Source organism: Etheostoma cragini, chromosome 15, assembly GCF_013103735.1.
Source record: "Etheostoma cragini isolate CJK2018 chromosome 15, CSU_Ecrag_1.0, whole genome shotgun sequence".
In the NCBI taxonomy this organism is placed as follows: domain Eukaryota; kingdom Metazoa; phylum Chordata; class Actinopteri; order Perciformes; family Percidae; genus Etheostoma; species Etheostoma cragini.
The window spans coordinates 4,873,570-4,892,994 of record NC_048421.1 but is presented as its reverse complement, the minus strand read 5'-3'; the positions used below and the strand labels follow the sequence as shown (position 1 = coordinate 4,892,994).

At 38.7% G+C, this 19,425-nt stretch overlaps 1 protein-coding gene across 3 annotated transcripts in view; it reads left to right on the top strand.

Moving 5' to 3' along the window:
- LOC117957402 (protein kinase C beta type-like) overlaps positions 1-19,425 on the top strand; it is a 93,326-nt gene that overhangs the window by 21,497 nt on the left and 52,404 nt on the right. For all 3 annotated transcript variants that reach the window (XR_004659507.1, XM_034893090.1, XM_034893089.1), the window contains exons 3-5: positions 4,689-4,771; positions 16,220-16,331; positions 18,060-18,188. Coding sequence is in view for 2 of the 3 variants with exons in the window: in XM_034893090.1 (XP_034748981.1) it covers positions 4,689-4,771; positions 16,220-16,331; positions 18,060-18,188 (324 nt within the window). In the remaining variant the exon portion in view is untranslated. The remainder of the gene's footprint in view (positions 1-4,688; positions 4,772-16,219; positions 16,332-18,059; positions 18,189-19,425) is intronic.

The following is a 19,425-nucleotide window of genomic DNA, read 5'->3' as shown; positions in this document are numbered from 1 at the left end:
TACCGTATATAGACACGGAACATCTAAAGTAACTGGATGGACAACAGTTTCACCACAAGACACCAGAACCGGACTTTGGGAGCTGCAAATATTGAAAGCTACATGATTAGTGCTTTTCTATTGGGTTTATTAGCAAGAACCACACACACAAAAAAATTGTTTGTTGAATATGAAATGTATTAGTAATGTTCAGAATTGGAATGGATGAGGAAGATAATGGCTTTGGTGTGGGAGGAGCTACATATGAATCTACCATGGTTTCATGGGTTAACAAATCCCCGGGGAACCTGGGCGATCAAATATAGGAGAGTGAGGTAGGGGCACAGAAAACGAGAACAGACAGTTGTTTATAGACTTGTGACAAGAAGTGCTTAGGTGGGGCTCTGCCCCTGAACTAGCTCCAGTAAATCATCTCCATTTAAATGATGTGGTGCTCAATTTTTTACCACGTTATCTTAACTGATTGAATTTTTACAAAGCTTCGTGAAATGACTGTCGAATGGAACAGAAACTATAGTTTACAAAGAAAGCCTAACATTGACACTCTGTATAATGTTATTTGGTTGCCCTGTGAGCTTAAAGCACGTGCCAAAAAACAAAACAAAAGAACATGCCATCTTCACCAATTTGACATTTGGGGAATAAATGCTGCAAATAAGAAAACACAATAAAATACAGAAATGCGCTGCAAATTCAAATTGAACATACTGTACTATGTGTCAAAAGAAGTTCTGTTTTTGAACTTTTCACTATTTCATCTTGACCAGATGCTACATTGCTCCAACATAACATGCTCCAACATAACACAGACAATTCGGCATGAAAAGAAAATACATGGCCTTTGGTTAATTTGCTCACATTTGACTGAAAATACTTTTTTAATGTTTTATGATATATCATTTCATGTAAAACAACATCATTATCATAGGAAGTGTAAGAATCCCTCCTCTACTGGCCCAGGTTACTCCAAACATGGGCCAATCAAACATCTGCCTCAGGTATTCAAGCACTAAAACTATCTCTGTTTTTCGCCTCTCTGTAAACCTGAGGGGTTTGGTCTGGCTTTGTGAAATTAGATTGTGCCACCTATCCTCTTGAATTTCCACCACTGTAAACAAGTATGCACTGAGCTAAACAGATGTGTAAATGGATAAGCAAGATGATTATTGGTGTGGATGAAAATATAGGAGTTCTGTCAAAGGGACAAATGGAGGGCACACTTCATTTCTGGTGCAGTATATATTTTTATAAAGAGATATTCTAGTTGTGTGTGTGTGTGTGTGTGTGTGTGTGTGTGTGTGTGTGTGTGTGTGTGTGTGTGTGTGTGTGTGTGTGTGTGTGTGTGTGTGTGTGTTAGTGGCTTAGGGATTTTTCAGTTAACATTAGGACTGCACAATTAATCAAATTTTAATCACGATCATGATTTGGGCTTCCCACGATAAAATTTGCTTGATTGAGCAATATTTTGTGCTAGTTAGTGTCTGTTAGACCACAGGGTTCTGGGGCGCTAGTTAGTGTCTGTTAGCTCACCGGACTCTAGGGCTTGAGTAACATTTTTCCTAGGTCGCACCGGTGCACCTAATGTCCTCACATCCGCTGCCTCTCCGCGAACGAAGCAATGTTATTTATATGGATATGATTTAATTTTGCGTTACATGGCCTAGTTCTTCTATAAAGCCGTGCTTGTGTTTGGATTTCTCCTCTTACTCTCCGCGCAGCCCCGCCCCCATTCACTCACATACGGCCCCCCAGCAACACGGAGAGACACAGCGGCCGCCGGTCTACACTTCTACATTTGTACACAGCTGTGTATTGTTAAGCATGAGGAGCAAACCTGTATTTGTACCAATGTTTCCGCTGGTAACTCTGCTATTGCGGCCGCCACCGCGAAAAACCCAGAAGAAGTATTTGAATGCAACTAACTTCAGTTTGTTGAGTATTAGCGTGTGAGACTGAGCCTGCTGGACCTGCAAGAGATGTGTCCCATGGCCAGAATATCATAGTTCATAAAAATGCAGCGCAGTGACAATACAGACATTTCATACATACGACGTGTGTAACTCTGCTGACCCGCCATTCGACCCGTGCTGGACCCATTCTTAATGAGTCAGCCGTCTCTCTGTGAGTAGCCCACGTCCTTCGCACTCCCCCACTCTCCCTAGCTCTTTTAATCAGTTATTGTTGAAAACAAGTGAAGGAGCTTTCTCAGAGATACATTTTTTAAATATATATATCCTACGCTATTTATTTCAGATGGCTATTTTTTATTTACATGTGTTGCAAATGTATGTCTATACAACATACTTCTTAATTCTTAATCATGATCTCAATATTCATCAAAAGAATCGTGATAATTATTTTGGCCATAATTGTGCAGTACTAGTTACAATACAAAAAAGAGCAGTTGCCTCGAAGCAAAATGTGCACATTTCTCTCACTATTTCTATCTCTACCTCTATCCCCTCCACCCTCACTCTGTATTCAATCAGCGATATCATGGAATAAGTGTGTGTGTTCGTGTGTGTGTGTGTGTGTGTGTGTGTGTGTGTGTGTGTGTGTGTGTGTGTTGTACCATTGAGTGGGCAGTGTAAGCAAAGAGAGGATATTGCGTGGGAGTGAAGTACTATTGAGGTGCACATGATGTGTATGTTTGAGAGTCTTTGTGTTAATTACAACCCCTTTTATCAGCACAGGTTTGAAAGTAGAATATAATAAAATGTGATAGTTTCTCGCCAAATATGTAAATGAGACAGTCGAGGAGACCACTGACGGTGAAGATATAATGTTACAATAACATTTTTTTAATACTCTCTACCAATCACTGATCTGATCACTGCTACTAACAGTGCATCAGTGTATTCTTATTCAAAACGGTGCTTACCAAAATCCCTTCACGTTTTCTTTAGTTGACCTTTATTCCCTTACCATGAGTTAAATTATACAACTATTTCAGTTTAAGTTGGAAGTATTGTTAAGTAGTAAGTAGATTTTTAAAGAGGCAGTGATGTGGTTATATAATCTCTGGTAGCCACCAACATGTCAGAAACGTCTGTTGGCACTTTGACATTTCCAGTTGAAAATGAATTCCAGCGCTCAACATTGTGTTAGTCAATTACAATGGTCACGATGACACTAAATATGGGCGTGTTTACATTTCCTTTCAGTAGCTGGGCTGCAGCCACAGACTGTAAATAGTATGGCTGCAACTTATGGTTATTTTTAATCAGTTAAATGTTTAGTCTATGGAATGTAACAATAGTTACAAGCTATAAAGACAAAATTTCATACACTTTCAGTAGAGCAAAAATGATTTCAATATGATTTATTATTTTAACTAGTGGCTTTCTAAACCTGCTATCATCAACATCTCTGTAGTTCAGTGCATTTACAGCACTTATGCAAAATTTGTGTTTGTGTGTGTGTGTGTGTGTGTGTGTGTGTGTGTGTGTGTGTGTGTGTGTGTGTGTGTGTGATATTTTTAGCTTCCCCTGCCTGTCAGTGGAGCTGACATTGATCAGGGTGGAGATGACACGCTTGCTATGCATTGGAGCTTTCACATGTTTCTGCACCGCCAATTGTTACCAACCTGAAAATTGGAGCCATGTTACGCTTTTCATCTCGCTTAGATTGTCATCGCACTGGCTTCCATTTTGATCTTTCATGTGTATTCATGTGTATATTTGTTATCTTCAACAAATCTGTGAAAAAGTCAAAAAACTCAACCATGAATTTGCTGTAAATGCAGATGTTACAATTCTGTTGCCAGCAAACTTTATAAACATGGGCAATCCTGTTAATAAGAAGTCAATTTTGGTACATACTTTAACAAAAAATTAGGTTACATTTATGTTGCATTCTGGACATTTAGAAGGTGCTCTTATCCAGAGTGGCTAACAATGAGTCAACGGTGCGGGAGTGACAATAAGAGTGTGTGGGTGTTAAGTCAGAAGCACAGCATCCCTCTGTACATTTACCACCGCTAAAGCTTTCATAGGTTAAGTAAGTGCTGCTTCTAACAGCTCAGATACGGAAATATAACTGCTTTCATCAAGCCTCAAAACCGTATCTAATTCGGATAGAACCTAATGTCAAATTACAATAGTACATTTGAACGGGAGAATGTCTGCTGGTAACCTTAATGTACTTTGTATAGGGCTGGGACCATGTTTGATGTCATTTTGCAGCTTGATAAAAAATGGTTAATAAAGCTCCACGTTATAGAGTTTGTCTTCCCAATCGTCAGCTATGACCATGAGGAGATTTAACTCTTATTTACAGTGCTGGTTGACTCAATTCATCCTGATAAATATGTTGTGATGCCCTTTAATAATAAATACATACATTGCAAAAATTCTAATTCTAATTAAATCTACTAGGACAGCACTCCAATTTGATTAGAAGGTATTGCTACACACAAACGTTTCGGGCAGCACCCTTCCTCAGCGTGTGCACAGGCAATTACAAAACTTATACAATAGCATTATATAACATATTCATATATATAATGTTCTGATTTAAAATGTCAGGTCGCCAGCTGTGTTGGGCCTGTAGCCGTTGAATGTCAGAGTACTCAGCACCCTTGTTGCCTACTGGTCAAGAAAGAATTAGAGTTGCTTTTAGATTACCAGTAACATATTTTAAGCGTAGAGTTACATTTTCTTTCTCTCTCTCTCTCTCTCTTTCCACAGTGTGTTGTTTCGTGGTTCACAAGCGTTGCCATGAGTTCGTCACTTTCTCCTGTCCAGGTGCTGATAAAGGACCTGCATCAGATGTGAGTACAAATAAATGAAAAAGCATATGCCTGTGTATGAGTGGGAGACTGAGTTTACTGAAAGTCAGATGGAACGAGAGAGACTTCAGAGACACGTCCTGCTCATGAGCCCCCTTCAGTTGTCAACACCACTGTTCCGGTTGAGCTGCCGCCATCGTTTTCCTCTTTTATCATTTTTCTTTTCCTGTTGTGACAGGTTCACCGTATCATCACTGGACTCAATACTGTACATGTAAAATATAGACATGTAACACCTGTAGCTTCACCAATACAACCTAAATTGGCCACCGAGCAGTGTTACGCCTTAATTAAATGTGATGTTGACTTTAGATGTTAGATCTTTCTCAGCTGTGGAGGGGATGTACAGTACAGGAGACTTGTTAAAGGAGGATTGTTAGATTTATGTTGCACTTTGATCAGGAATGGAGGTTCTTAAACATTGTAGTGTTTTGTTTCGCTGTATTATTATCACATTACATAAAATATAAGTGAATAATGTAATTCCTGTAATCAAATGAGACTGTGGCTGAGGTAAGTGATGATATAGGGATATTTAGTTCCTTGGTCAAATGTTTAACAGCAGTGTATCATAGTAGATGAAATGAGAACATTTTTGTGTTTTAAGTTTATTTGTATAGCGTTATTTTACAACTACCTCTACAAATTTAGATAAAACATACTGTGTGCATCTCTTGTTTTAAGTAGTGAGTTCAGTCTCTTAAATTTACATCTCTCTGAGACATTTTATAGTTTTCTTACCATGAAGACAGCCATAAAGTACAATTTTATATTGACCCTAAAGTAGTGTCTTTCTGTAACTACTGTCTAATTTCACTCTTGTTACTCTTGTTTGCCCTGCCTGAGAAAACATCCACACAAACATCACATCAAATTTCCCATATGCGCTCTAATTATACACGGTAGAGCCCAACCCATATACAGGCGGCCCGATCTAGCCATCTGGATTGGCGTTTATAATTTTAAAAAATCTAAATATTCATTTATTGGAATCATTTATTTCTCATAATAAAAAATTCTGGTAAATGAAAATAAAAAAAGTAAAAAAAACGGTCAGCCATGTTATGAGTGTTGGTGTTGTATAGTTTGTCCACCAGAGGGCACTCAACAACGTCCCTGTTAGGAAAATCTGTTTTGTTTTGCAGCATGTTTCTGGATTTAAAAAATAATTATTATCGGCTGATATATCAAATTTTTTAATATATTCTTATCGGTATTAGCCTTAAAAATCCTTTATAGGTCGGGCTCTGATACACAGTGTTGTAGGAGCTTAAAAGTTGTGCTTGTCTTTATGTTATGTATCTCAAAACATTCCCCTGAGCGTCTCATCTGCTATAAGAACAAGAAGAGCCTTTTAAATGGGGTACCTTAATCATAATCTCATCCACTCTCTCAAGGACCTGAACTGTGTCTTTTCTCTGATTTATATTCTTAAAATGCAATATTCTCTCACCTACTCTTTTAAAAGGACAATATGAGTTGCCTTCCCTGTCTTAAGAGCACTCTCAGGATGCCAACTTCATCCTCTCAAAAACCCAGGGGTCTTTGAGTTCCTCAGGCATGTCCTTACCTCCCTCTGGAGTGCCCTTTCAGTCTGAGAAATACTTAGTGAGCCGCCTCCAGAGGAAACGGTGTTCACTCTTTGGCTTCCTCTGGTGTGTATAACTGATAAGTCTCTGCAGTCTTTCCTCTTGTCTTATTATATGCCTGCCTGTCTAACTACTACCTCACTTATTTTTCTGTTCTCTTTCACCTGACTGCTTCTTTCGCTCTATCTTAGTGCCATTTGGAGTACCTGAAATAGCCTCTTCTTCTTTGATAGCTTCTGTTTTAGTCAGGGCCAGGGCTGGGGTATCCAAAGAGATGCTAAATCTTCACTTAAACCATTTTTCTACATTTTTCTTCCTTCAATATCTGCAGGTTCTTCGAAAGTCTGGAGAAGTCCTTAAAAACAAACTACATAAATATATATACACCTTAAAGTATGTGCATCCATTAAGCATTAAAATGTGTTATTTAAACAAATGCAACATAGCATTAGTTGCAGTAAAGCAATGTTGTTGTATTAGTTCATTAGCTGCTTCTCAATGCTCCGTCAAATTTTATGAATTGTTTTCTCACCCAAACTTCCCCACTAAAGCACTGTGTATGTACAGTCCATTTTGCACGTTAACTCAACGATAGCGACATTGTAATTGCTGCTTCTTTGAAAAGCCTTGCAAAGAGCATGATTTTTTTCCACCAGATCTAACTCTAACTCTAACCATTTGATCTAAATGGCCAATACATTGATGCAAGTTCCTCTGAGTGAAAAAAAGTTAGTGTGTAGATTCAGTGTTTCTCACCAAAATATTTTGCCAGTATCCTTGCCTGGTCTTCATCTTCCGTGCCTTTTGCAGGAACATTGCTGCATTTCTTTGTGCATTACCGCTCCTAGCTGTTGATCAGTGGAATAGCATGAGACCAACGGCAGGATGTTCTCATTCTCATGCTTGATATAAATGAAACAGGGAATTGCTCATGGAAGCAGGACTCCACCGTATCACTACTAGGATACCTTCAAATTGTTCCCATCATACAACATCATTTGGCTTCCAGCTCATAAACAGATACAGTTCTATCCCCTTTCTCATGCTGCTCATTTGTAGGTTCAGAACCTTTTACGTTAAAACAGTACTTTGTCTTTTTTTTAATTTGGGCTCAGACAAAATCAACCTGTCCTATTTCCCACATAGCTATTGTAATGTCAAGGGGTCAACCAAAATGTATAACTGAGTGAGTCCCCAAGTTGACCCGGATGATTCAGATGTGATTCCACGTCTTTATATTTGTCCTTCTACCTTTTTCCTCTGAATGCCACCTCCTCTTTTTCTGGCACTATATTTCTATTCCTATATTTGGCATGCATTCAACTCCCTTTCTCCCACTGTGTCTCTCTCCATTCTGTTCTGTACATCCTATTTAAATGCCACTCCACCCAGGGGGCCCTTGCTCTTAATTACGGGGCCTCACCAACCGCACCTTGTCATTTCCTTAATGAGTTCATGGTCTTACGACCTCGGTTTCTGCACAGTGGGAATGTCGTATATCTCTGATCCTAAGTAGCTGCACATTTAAATGTCCTGTAGGAGACAGGAAGACAGGTAACCTGGCTCATAATGCACAGCTTTCAAACGCCGGGGGGTTCCCATTAGGACTGCACAATTAATCAAATTTTAATCATGGTCACGATTTTGGTGACTTTTTTTTTTGCAAAGCCAATCTACTGCTCCATAAACCACTCTCTGATCATGGGCCAGTCAGAGATAAAAAACATAAATTGATATTTAAATAAATGCCTCATTGCAAAATTACTAAACAGGAAGACATATAATTTGATCTTAAAAGCTCTCTGACTTAGTCGTGAAACATTAGGAAAACATCAAGGTGAAGATTTTCTAATAATGGTGTCGGTGGTGGAATTTCCAGCTTACAAACTCATGCTATTTAGGATGAGACAGTGTCCATAGTAACCTCCAAACCCAGAGGACTTGTTCAACTTTGTGCTTCCATGGAAGACGTGGGACGTAACAGCTGTATGATAGGACAAAGTCGGCAATATTTACTTTGAAGGTTCACCTAAACTTAACCTATATCCTTGACGTTCCACTTCCGGGATTTCTCCGTTGCAGACGGAAATTCCGCCGGATTTTACTTCTTTAGGCCGGATATCCGGGGCCGCGGGCTTCCTTTGTGTTAGCATTTTAAACACCAGACAGCTAGCTAAACTATGTCCAATCAGACAGAGTTTTCTGTTCCACGAGGAGAACAACTTTTCAATGTACACAAATACCACCAAAACAAGTTTCTTCCCGAGGTTTTGCCAAGGCACCGTGGCTTTTCCCAGTGCTAAGCACCAACCCCACAATTGGGGTTGGTTTAAAGAAATTCCAATAAACCAAAGTGTGTTTGTCCTATCCCGGAATGCTGTGTGGACTAGCCAGACCCTCCTCTGCAGCGCGGCGGTGGACGACGTTCTGGCAATGCAAGACTAAGCTAAATTTAACGCCTCCAGTATGAGTTAAATACACCTACAGAAAGACAGGAACTTCAGAGTGTTGCAACGGTACTCCACAATAACACATCGTGGTTAAACTGTACTGCCTGCTTAATTGTCTCTTCAATTGAGTGCTCATTAAATGCTCATGTGTAATTTACTCCCAAATCTTCTTCATGTATGAAATGAGTTGTGATGCTCCTGCAGGTTTTTCCTTAACAGTGAAAGATTTTGACAAGTCACGCATGCACACCTGCACAGAACTGTGAACTTCAAACTTGAACAAAACATTGTCAGCTTAATAATAATGAACCTATGTAGGTGTCCCCCAACATTATCTATCTGTAAAATAGTTAATTACAGCAATCAATGGTTAAGCATAGTCATACTGTTTTAAGATTCAGCTTTGCTATTCTTTTTCTTTCATTATAATTCTTCTGTATTTCAAAGAGGAGAATATCCAAATGATCACTGAGGTAGATCCTTATTTTGTAGAACATTTCCAACACAGAGCTCTATTGCTCTGCTAATTACCAGTTACATGTGTAGTATATTTATTTTTATTTGAGCATTTGTTGCTTTTATTTGTCTTATTCTTTAGTAACCTTAATAATTCTGGGGTTTTTAATATTTTAAATACCCATCACATTTTTATAATTTTCCGACCTTTTTATAGGCCAAAGTTTTGATTAATTGAGAAAATAATGGGCAGATGAGTCAAGGATTCAAATAATCATTAGTTGCGGGCCTACGTCAGTGCTATAATAAGATTCCTCTACATTGGAATAAAATTACTCCTCAGGCATCGGCCAATCCTTAGCCTTTCTCGGAGTCCTTAAAGCTGATCATGTTGAGTGAGTTCTTTCTCATGGGTCACATACACGAAGGAACAGCACAGCGGGAGATGGTTTTGAAGGACACCAGATAAATGCAGCTATACAGGAAGACACAATAGACAGAAAGCGGGTTTCTTTCTTCACACTCAGTGTCTGCAGCAATCAGCCCAACACTCCTATTTTACCTCCTGCCAGTCCCTCCCTGTGTCTTTGTCTCTCTGTCAGCTATGGATGTTTAAAAGAAGAAGTCAATTATAGATCTGGGTTAATAGAATGGGTTCCCTGTGGGAGAGGTCGAGGGATGAGATCCTCTAATGAAACCTACATTTCATGCCCACAGAACTCTAATGGTATAGGTGTGTGTGTGTGTGTGTGTGTGTGTGTGTGTGTGTGTGTGTGTGTGTGTGTGTGTGTGTGTGTGTGTGTGTGTGTGTGTGTGTGTGTGTGTGTGTGTGTGTGTGTGTGTGTGTGTGTGTGTGTGATATAAGATGCATAAGGAAGGAGCTGCTTAAACAGGCTTAAAAACTAAATGTGAAAGATAAAATTACACGTTTGCTTGGATCTATGATTAAAGATATATTTTATAATTATTTTTTCTGGTCCTGGGGCTTCTAAAATATATTTAATTAAGATAAAATTGTCACTTTTTACGGTTTTTATACTAGGGATCGACCGATACTTTTTTTTCAAGACTAATACCAATTATTAGTGTTAGCAGTTACTGAAACCAATATTTGGAAGCGTATGCATTCACAGTGTAAATGAAAATCTTTAAGTCAGAATTCTTTAAGTCAAAAGAGTTTGGAATATTACAAACTCCAACACAAAACTTAGATGCTTTGAGCAATGATTTAATAAATTAGAAACTTTCATCATAAACTTTCAGTTTAATGCACAACAACTGAAGCAGGATGGTAGGAACTTCTCCCCCCTACAGAGTCTGTGTCCGCATGTGAGAGCCAGATCACTGCCTGAACACTCTGTCTCAGGCCTTACACCCACAAACAGACTCACATCTACAGGTATGCGCAGTTTACGGTGTACAGTTCACCTAATCTGCATGGCGGTGGACTGTGGGAGGAAACCGAAGCACCCCAAGGAAACCCATACAGACATCACACTGAAAGAACCCTGTCAGGTTTCAGATTCAGACCCTGTGACCATGTGAATCACCAATCCACTGTTACAGACATATTTTACATCATAAACCACCATATTTCATGCTTTCTTCATTTTTAAAGAGCATTCTAAATGCACTTTCATTTCAAAGCTCTGTTTACATTTCATCCAGGGATGTGACACGCCAGGTCCTTTTCACACATGTTAATGGGATTTAGAGTGTAGAGTGTTTTCTATTTTCTTAGTATTTTTGGAGCACAGCTAAGAGTGTCTGTGCCACCAGTTGAGGCATTTGATTCCAATTCCTTTCAAAGAATGGGGGACAACATTTAACATTTTTAAATAAAGGAGTGTGTGTGTAATGCATAACTTCTGAGCTTTAAACTGCCATCTGTAACATTGCTATGTGGTTTCTCTTATCAAATTGCATATGCTTTGGCATATTAGCTGGGCTACACATGTGTCTTTTTGTGTCACTCAATTTCTATTTTTCCTTTATGTGGAGATCCTACATCTCTCTGCATGCTGAAACACTTGAAAATGGTATTTTCTCATTGGACTTAATTATAGAATATAACTACCATATTCAGAAACGTTGATATAGTTTAACATTCACTACATTTAGAACAGAATGTGTGACCAGATGGTTAAAAACCCCGCTAGAAACCACAAGTTAACCTTTGAGAGAGGAAGAGGGCTAACAAAGTGATGGCGACATTGCGATGAGCATATGGAGGAAGGGAAGGAGGAGAGGAGTACGATTCAGTGTGTGAAGATGAAATCACCGCACTCAGCCCTCGCTGCACTCCCTTACTCCTTCTGTCAGTCGTTCTTTACTGCTCTTGTGACGCCTCTTTTTCCAAGAGTGATTGCTTAACATATTGCCCCCCAATCAACAAGAAATCCTTTAAATAGTCTCTCTCTCTCAAATACACACACACATTCCCAGAGTAAGAATTCCAAGTGTGACGGTGATAAACACAAAGGATTAGTTTTATTGATCAGGACAGAAAAGGCAGCTGCTGCAGCCTCTCTACTAATACATTTTACTTTGTTCTTTTTTGTGCAGTCCATTAATGAGTGGGAGGACAGATGTAATTTGAAAGAAGTGCTTGTTTGCTAACTCTAAGTATGTTGGCTGCTTTTTTTGGTGGCTTTTTAACAAAGCAACTCTTTGATTAACTTATAGTAACGCTGTGCAAAATGAGGCATGTCACTAGTTCATTTTTTGCCTCCATTATCCAGTCTACTGAAATGCTTTTAAGGTGTTATGAATTGTCACACAGAGAAGGTGAACTAAATCATAATATTCTTTACATTTATAGAGCACTTCAAAATCCACATTACAAAGTGCTTCACAAGGCAGCAAAATAAAACAGTCAAGTTCTAAAATCATCAACTAAAAAAATGAAAAAACATATTTGTACTTAATTCCAATCCAAATAAAAATGTATGTTTTCTTCATTCTACAGCAGCAATCTGCCTTCTTATTTCTTGTTTTGAGAGAAAACTCCGGAATCAAAATTAATCTAATTGAAGTTCTCCCTGCTAGCTGCTCATTTGTTCACTTGATTTGAAGGGGTTGAGATTTTAGGATTGAATTATAGACAGATATTACTTAATATGATGGAAACTTTTCAACAGACCTTTGTCTTCAGAAGGGTCTTGAAGGAGATCACTGACTCAGCAGACTGTTCCTGGGCTAGAACGGTCCAGAGCCTCAGCATGGTGCACTCAATTGTTAATTCCAAAGTGATTAATCTCATCTCTTATTTTCTCGACGACATGATAAACTGTTCAGGGAAGGAAAGGCCGTCAAAATATCCTTCAGCCCTACAGTAGTTTTTTTGTCTGAGTAGCATCCCAAAACCTAACGATATTTAGTTTACTATCAACATAAGAAAAGAAAAAGATGAGAGAGAGAGAGAAGTTGTAGAAAGGAAATAGTTGTCAATTTTACCAGCAAAATTACGTGAACAATTATTGGTTATCAAAATGTGCTAGTGTACTGTGTGTGCACATGTTTAACATTAAATCATTTGCTTAACTCCATTTAGAATACAGAATAAAAAATGCAGAATAGTTAGTTGAAACACTGCAGGTTTACGATAAAATTACTCCGCATGGTAGATGATGGTTGCCACTGAATATATGACCGAAAGTAATACCGGTAGTATAGAAAGTTATGTCAGTGACTGCATGCCAGGAGCCTTTGTATTGTCTACGGTGAACCTGCCTGCCTGCCGGCCACATCGTGGTGTGTGTGTGTGTGTGTGTGTGTGTGTGTGTGTGTGTGTGTGTGTGTGTGTGTGTGTGTGTGTGTGTGTGTGTGTGTGTGTGTGTGTGTGTGTGTGTGTGTGTGTGTGTGTGTGTGTGTGTGTGTGTGTGTGTGTGTGTGTGTGTGTGTGTGTGTGTGTGTGGGCACTGACTAATGGCTGCTCTGGCATTGTGTGCTGATGTTATGAGCAGGCTTTTAGTTTGGACACCCAAAAACACAACATATGCAATGTGATACACAAACTTTGTCCAAGCGCACCATGCTGTACCATCTGCTTTTAATTGCTGGGGTTTTAGTGAGTAAAATCAAGTGCCACAAGAGGCTGAAACTGTTCAACAAGTTGGCAACATGCATGTCAAGTGTTCACAAACTGGAGTGTAAAATTATAGAAGAACTACAAAGTCTATTAATATACCACGGCACAATGTTCCGTCACGTAGGTCCAGACTGAAATATGCCAATGACTATTGGATGGATTGCCATGATTTTTGTACAGACATTACTGGTTGCCAGATGATAAATTCTGCTGACTCAGTAAAGTCTCTGCGTTTACCTCTAGCGCCACCAACCTGGCCATCTAGCGAGGTTGACAGTTATTGGTATTAGTGTCATGTCTCAACAACTATCGGATGGGTTGCCATAACGTTTTGTATGGCTATCATGTTCCCCTTGAAATAAATAAATGACTCTGGCACACTCCTGATGTTGATACTACAAACACCTGCAAAATGACAGATGACATTCACATCATCTTTAGATTAGAGTAGATTATATTAGATATTTTATTGATCCCATTGAAATGTCAGTATTACAGCAGCAAAATATCAGCCACACAGCACACATACAGAATATACAAGAAATGAAAATGAAGAAATGATAGAATACAAGAGCAAATATTTCAAAAAATACAAAGGAAAGAATGTACAAACATATACAGTACAAGTTGGGAAAACAACTTTAGTAGAAGTAATAAAGATGTACTATGTGTTAGCATTCTAACATACTAAACTAAAAGAGTAAACGTTATACCTGCTACACATACGCATGTTAGCATGCTAATGTTAAAATTTAACTTAAAGCACCACTGTGCGCCAGTACAGCCTCACAGAGCTGCTAGCATGACTGCAGACTTATTTCTGAAGATGGTACTGCATTGCTTTTTGCTAATCTTATCGAAACTACTCCACGCCTCCTTCTCACTTACAATCATCCCAGTTACAATCAAACTATTCCCTTCAGAAGAAGGAGAATAAATGTTCCTCTCTGCATCATATTTTTGTTTGTAACTTGAGTCCTTTAAGTCGTCTGCTTTACAAACAAGTGAAGCAATTGCAAGTGAAAATTCAACTTGATTACAATGTAAATAAAAAATATATATATTTTCTTCATTCTACAGCAGCAATCTGCCTTCTTATTTCTTGTTTCGTGAGAAAACTCCTAAATCAAAATTATGAAACTACTTGAAATTCTTTAAAAAACTTGAAAAAGGTTGGGAACCCATGGGGAACATTTACCTACTTCTTAACTCAGGCCGGATTCAAGGCATTTCAATTGCAAACATTTGTACAATAAAATAGATTGACAGATGAATTAGCATCACGGCATTTATTCTCTCTCTATCTTCTGATAATCTATTAACACCATCACATGCTCTGATTTATGAAATACCATCTATCTAGTATGAAAGAGTCTTATCTCTTTGTCCCTATTCACTTTTTATTTTTAATTTTCCTGCTGTTTGGTTTTCTGATCAATCCTTGAATTTTCAAGGTGGTATGTATTTTATCATTAGTGTGTGAAGCTGGCAGCCTTTCTCGTCAGCCCTCATATCACTCCCTATCTGCAGTTGCTCATCACTGGAGCTTTAGCAGCACAAATGTTCCCTTGTTTTTCAGAGAAAGAAAAACAAGCAGGAGGTGGTCTTGTCCTTGAGAAGCAGCAGAGAAACAAAGAGACACACAAGCAAGCATGCACACGCACGCACACACAGACATGCACAAATGCAAACACATACACAGTTGTGCAAAGAAACCCACATGCCTAAACACAGGCGGTCACAGCCAGCCCCGCAATCATTTAGACTTAAATAGCACACGTGCTTCTGAAGATGCCTTGGGACAGCTAGGCATAATTCAGGCTGTTGCAGCCTAAATTAAACATTATTTTCCAGGACAGGTGTGCAGGAGAGGAAGGCATTGAATCAGCACATGTTTCTGGCTCATGAGGTGAAAAGACATGAACACATGCATGTCAAAGAAATCAGTCTACACACACCAACTTGTGGTTGCTACCGGAACGGATTTGGCAGAAATATTTAAACCGCTACATTAAAATATCCCTGCGTGTGTGTGTGTGTGTTTTTGTGTGTGTGTTTGCGTGCGTGCGTGCATGAGTGAGTGTCTGTGTGGTTGGGTGTGGGTGTGGGTGTGTGCCACTGAAACTGCCCACTGAGCCATGGTTACAGGTGCCTCCCACACACACACATCAGACATAAATAGCCTGTGTTTAGTTACACCTTAGTTCCGGATGTTCATAAAAAAGGAAATGGTCCCTAAATTAGAATAAATATCCACTAGGCCACACCTGTGTGCCTGATCTACAGTTGCTGTTCTTATTTAAATTCAATGAGGCTTAATGAACTTCATAGAAGGTGCACACACACACACAAACACATACACACTCAGACATAGGTCATACATGTAGCTGCATGTGCTGTCTTTCTAAACTAAATCTTATCTTGGTCAGATTAGAGTGCATATGCCCTTGTAAAGACACAAGTTAAGGTCTGGGGCTGAATAATTGTAAATGCTTCATTGTATGTACTGCACACAGAAAGTGCACAAAAGAAATGGTGAATAAAAGAGAGAGCTAGAGGTTGGTTTGTATTGTGGTTAAACATTTGTAACAAACTACACCCATTGGAGCATTAATTCCCTTTTTAACATATACATGCATGCACATATGGCTAACAGACAAGTGTGTACAACACATTAACACATATTTCACCAAAACGTTTGACAAAATGTTCATTGCTTTATTCTGAAAGATGTTTCCTCCCTTACTTCTAATTCGCTAGGAAGTAGAAGACAGGAAATGTGACTGAATATAGATTTTCTTTATTATTTCTTTATTACTAACTTACTTTCTTTCCTTCTAACCAGGACCCGAGGGCAAAGCATAAGTTTAAGATCCACACCTACTCCAGCCCGACCTTCTGCGACCACTGTGGCTCTCTGCTCTACGGCCTCATACACCAGGGCATGAGATGTGACCGTATGTACTCTATTAAACACACACATCCACTCACGCCTCACTCTTTTGGATTGATTATGCTGCCATTTGCACACATACTGTAACAAATAATATTCCATAAAGCTGATGGTCTCACTCAGCATAATGTACAAAAAGTATATTGTTATTGTTACAGTACTTCTCAATTGCTAAGATTTTGTCAAAACTGTAAACACAAAACTAAATTGACAATACTGAATTGACAGATCCTACTAGTGCTATCAAACGATTAAAATATTCAATTGCGCATCGCAAGTAATCGCATTAGTGTCATAGTTAACTCGCAATTAATCGCAACTAATTGAACATTTTTATCTATTCTAAATGTCCCTTGATTTCTTTTTATCCTGTTATTTTTTCTCATTTTAATGCTCTTATGAACATGGAAAAGTGGACTGGCTCGCTTTGTGCAAATGGTTTTTATTGAAAACAACATTGGCATAAACTGTAGTGTTCCATTTCACACTAACATTCTAACTTGGAGCAAATAATCTCTCACACAATGTAGCACTGTCCATCAATAAAAGGGTGAAAAAAATACTTCACGGGGGGGTGCAGAGAGTTGGCATCAGCTGTGTGCTTGGCCATCAAGTGGTATTTCAGACTGGACGTGCTGTGATGACAACTCAGTTCACAACGACAAAACACACAGATTACTTTGGTCTTGACAATGGAACCGTTTGGCAACTTTTAAAAAGTAAACTTTGGGTTTAGTAAATTCATGCATTTTGATTCTTACATGGCTTTAAATACAGCGTGAATATTCAGTCCACAGTCTGAATTCAATATCTTTACTTATTTTTTCCCCAGTGGTAAGCACAAAGCAAGGTCATGGTTAAAAAATCTGGCTTTATTTCATTTAAAAACAACCATGTATGACTGTGAACATAGTATTCTGTATGACATATTATGCCCCTAATAATGTCGTAAGCAGCATATTAAAGGTAACAATTAGCATTCACTTTAAACTTCACACACACACACAAACACACACACACACACAGTTTCCAAGCCAACCGTATTGAGGGAATTTCCCGCTGCCAGCTGATCAATAACCAGATAGATACGGTTAACAAGTCACAAGCATGTAACACTGGGATATAATATTTGTGTGATTTTAAACAGTGTCACGTTTAGTGAAGCTGTTTAAATCACACAAATATTATATCCCAAACTATAGACTTTAAATGTAGCAGTTGCGCTTTTAAGGACGCTGGGCACCGTTTAGATAACGTTATACTTGTAGCTGCGTAGCCTAACTGGCAGAGTAGACATACATGTGAAAACACAAAGATATTGAAAAGCATTGCTTATTTGTGACAATCCCGTAGCAACACTAATCATAATTAGCCAGGTACCATGTTTAACTTACTTTTCAAACATACAAGAACTTTCCTCCTCCGGATCTGCTTGTCAACAACACACTCACTTCCGTTGTCGCTTATGTATTTGTGTTGTAGCTTTTGCGTTTGTGTTGGACCGTCTCGGCCGCCGTAGGTTTAGGCCACTCAACATGAGAATGGGGTTTAGTGTTTTAGCAATTTAGGAAATTCGCATTATACTTTGAACTAATATAGTATAGTGCACAGTCATTGCTGGCACGCACATCCATGTAAATGAATACTCCATGTTCAGAGAATACACACTTAAATAATATTACCAATTACATATCTGCATGTGTGTGTGTGTGTGTGTATGTGTTTTTTCCAGACTGTATGATGAACATCCACAAGCGTTGTGTGGCCAATGTGCCGAGCCTGTGTGGGACAGACCACACTGAGAGGAGAGGTCGCCTCCAGATCACTGCAGAGATCAAGACTAATGTTCTCACTGTTACCAGTAAGTATATCTCAAAAACACATACTCATAAAGCCTTAAATACATTTGCCCAGACACTCCTGTTTGTTTTGCATGTTCGAGAATATCAGTCATTTGTTTCCCTCTACTGGTAGACCTGCAGAAGGTAAGGATGCGCGCAACATGAGTTAATGATAAGATTCACAAACCATTTGTTTCTTTTGTGTTTAATACCAGTTTTATTTCAGCAAACAGATGCAGAAAGAACATCAAGATACACTGTGATTATTAAGTAAATGTGTCACTACATAAATCAATACAGTATACGTCATAGAAGCTGAATTTAGTTTGATAGAAAGTCAACACAAATACTGAACCTGCTGTTTTAGTTTTGAACATTTCATTATTAATTCCTTTTGTAAGAAGTGTGTAATCTATTGGTCCTTTCCCAGTCTGGCACAGATTGTGGCACATATACAGCTGTAAGGTATGACGCTTAAACCCCAGCCCAAATGTTTCTAGAATCATCTTCATCAATGTCTGGCCAGTCATTTCCACAGAAATAGCATAATCTAACAACAAACTTATCCAAGAAATGCGCAGCATATCACAAGTCCCTTTTTTTTAAATTATTGTTTACAAGTGTATATATTTCAAGCTAGTTGGGATAAGTTAAATCTTTGCTCGCCTCTTTCCTGAAGAAAGATTCCTGACCTGCCTTATGTTTTAGTTAACCTATGAATGGCAGTGAACAATTTCTACTGTACACTTGACTTGTAGTGCCGTGTCTTTCCTGCAGGTGACAGCAGAGCTTTACATTACCTTTACTCTGCACCCGTCAACTCAATTACAGCTGTGCCTCAAATTTAAAACGTCAGACTTTTTAGAAAAGAAGATTTAGCTTGGCTGTAACCCCCACCATCTAATGTGCATAACGTATATTTTCATATCCCAAATCTAAAGACTACATTTCAATTTGAATATGTGTTTTACCCAGTCTACATAGATATGTTACAACTTCAGCTGTGCCACCATTCACCCCCAAATAAAATATGACTTGATATGATAAATGTTTACCCAGAACATAGATGGTTGAATGGATAACACTTGAATTTCACCAAAATGTAGTTATTTTTTGCCCGTGCTACTTAAGCACTGAAAGGTAATTCCTAACTAAGTAAAACGGAGTTTGATTGTGGATCTAAAACAAGGAATGATTGGTTCCTCTGGGATTGCACAACACATATAATCAATAAACAGCATCTGTTCATCAGTGACT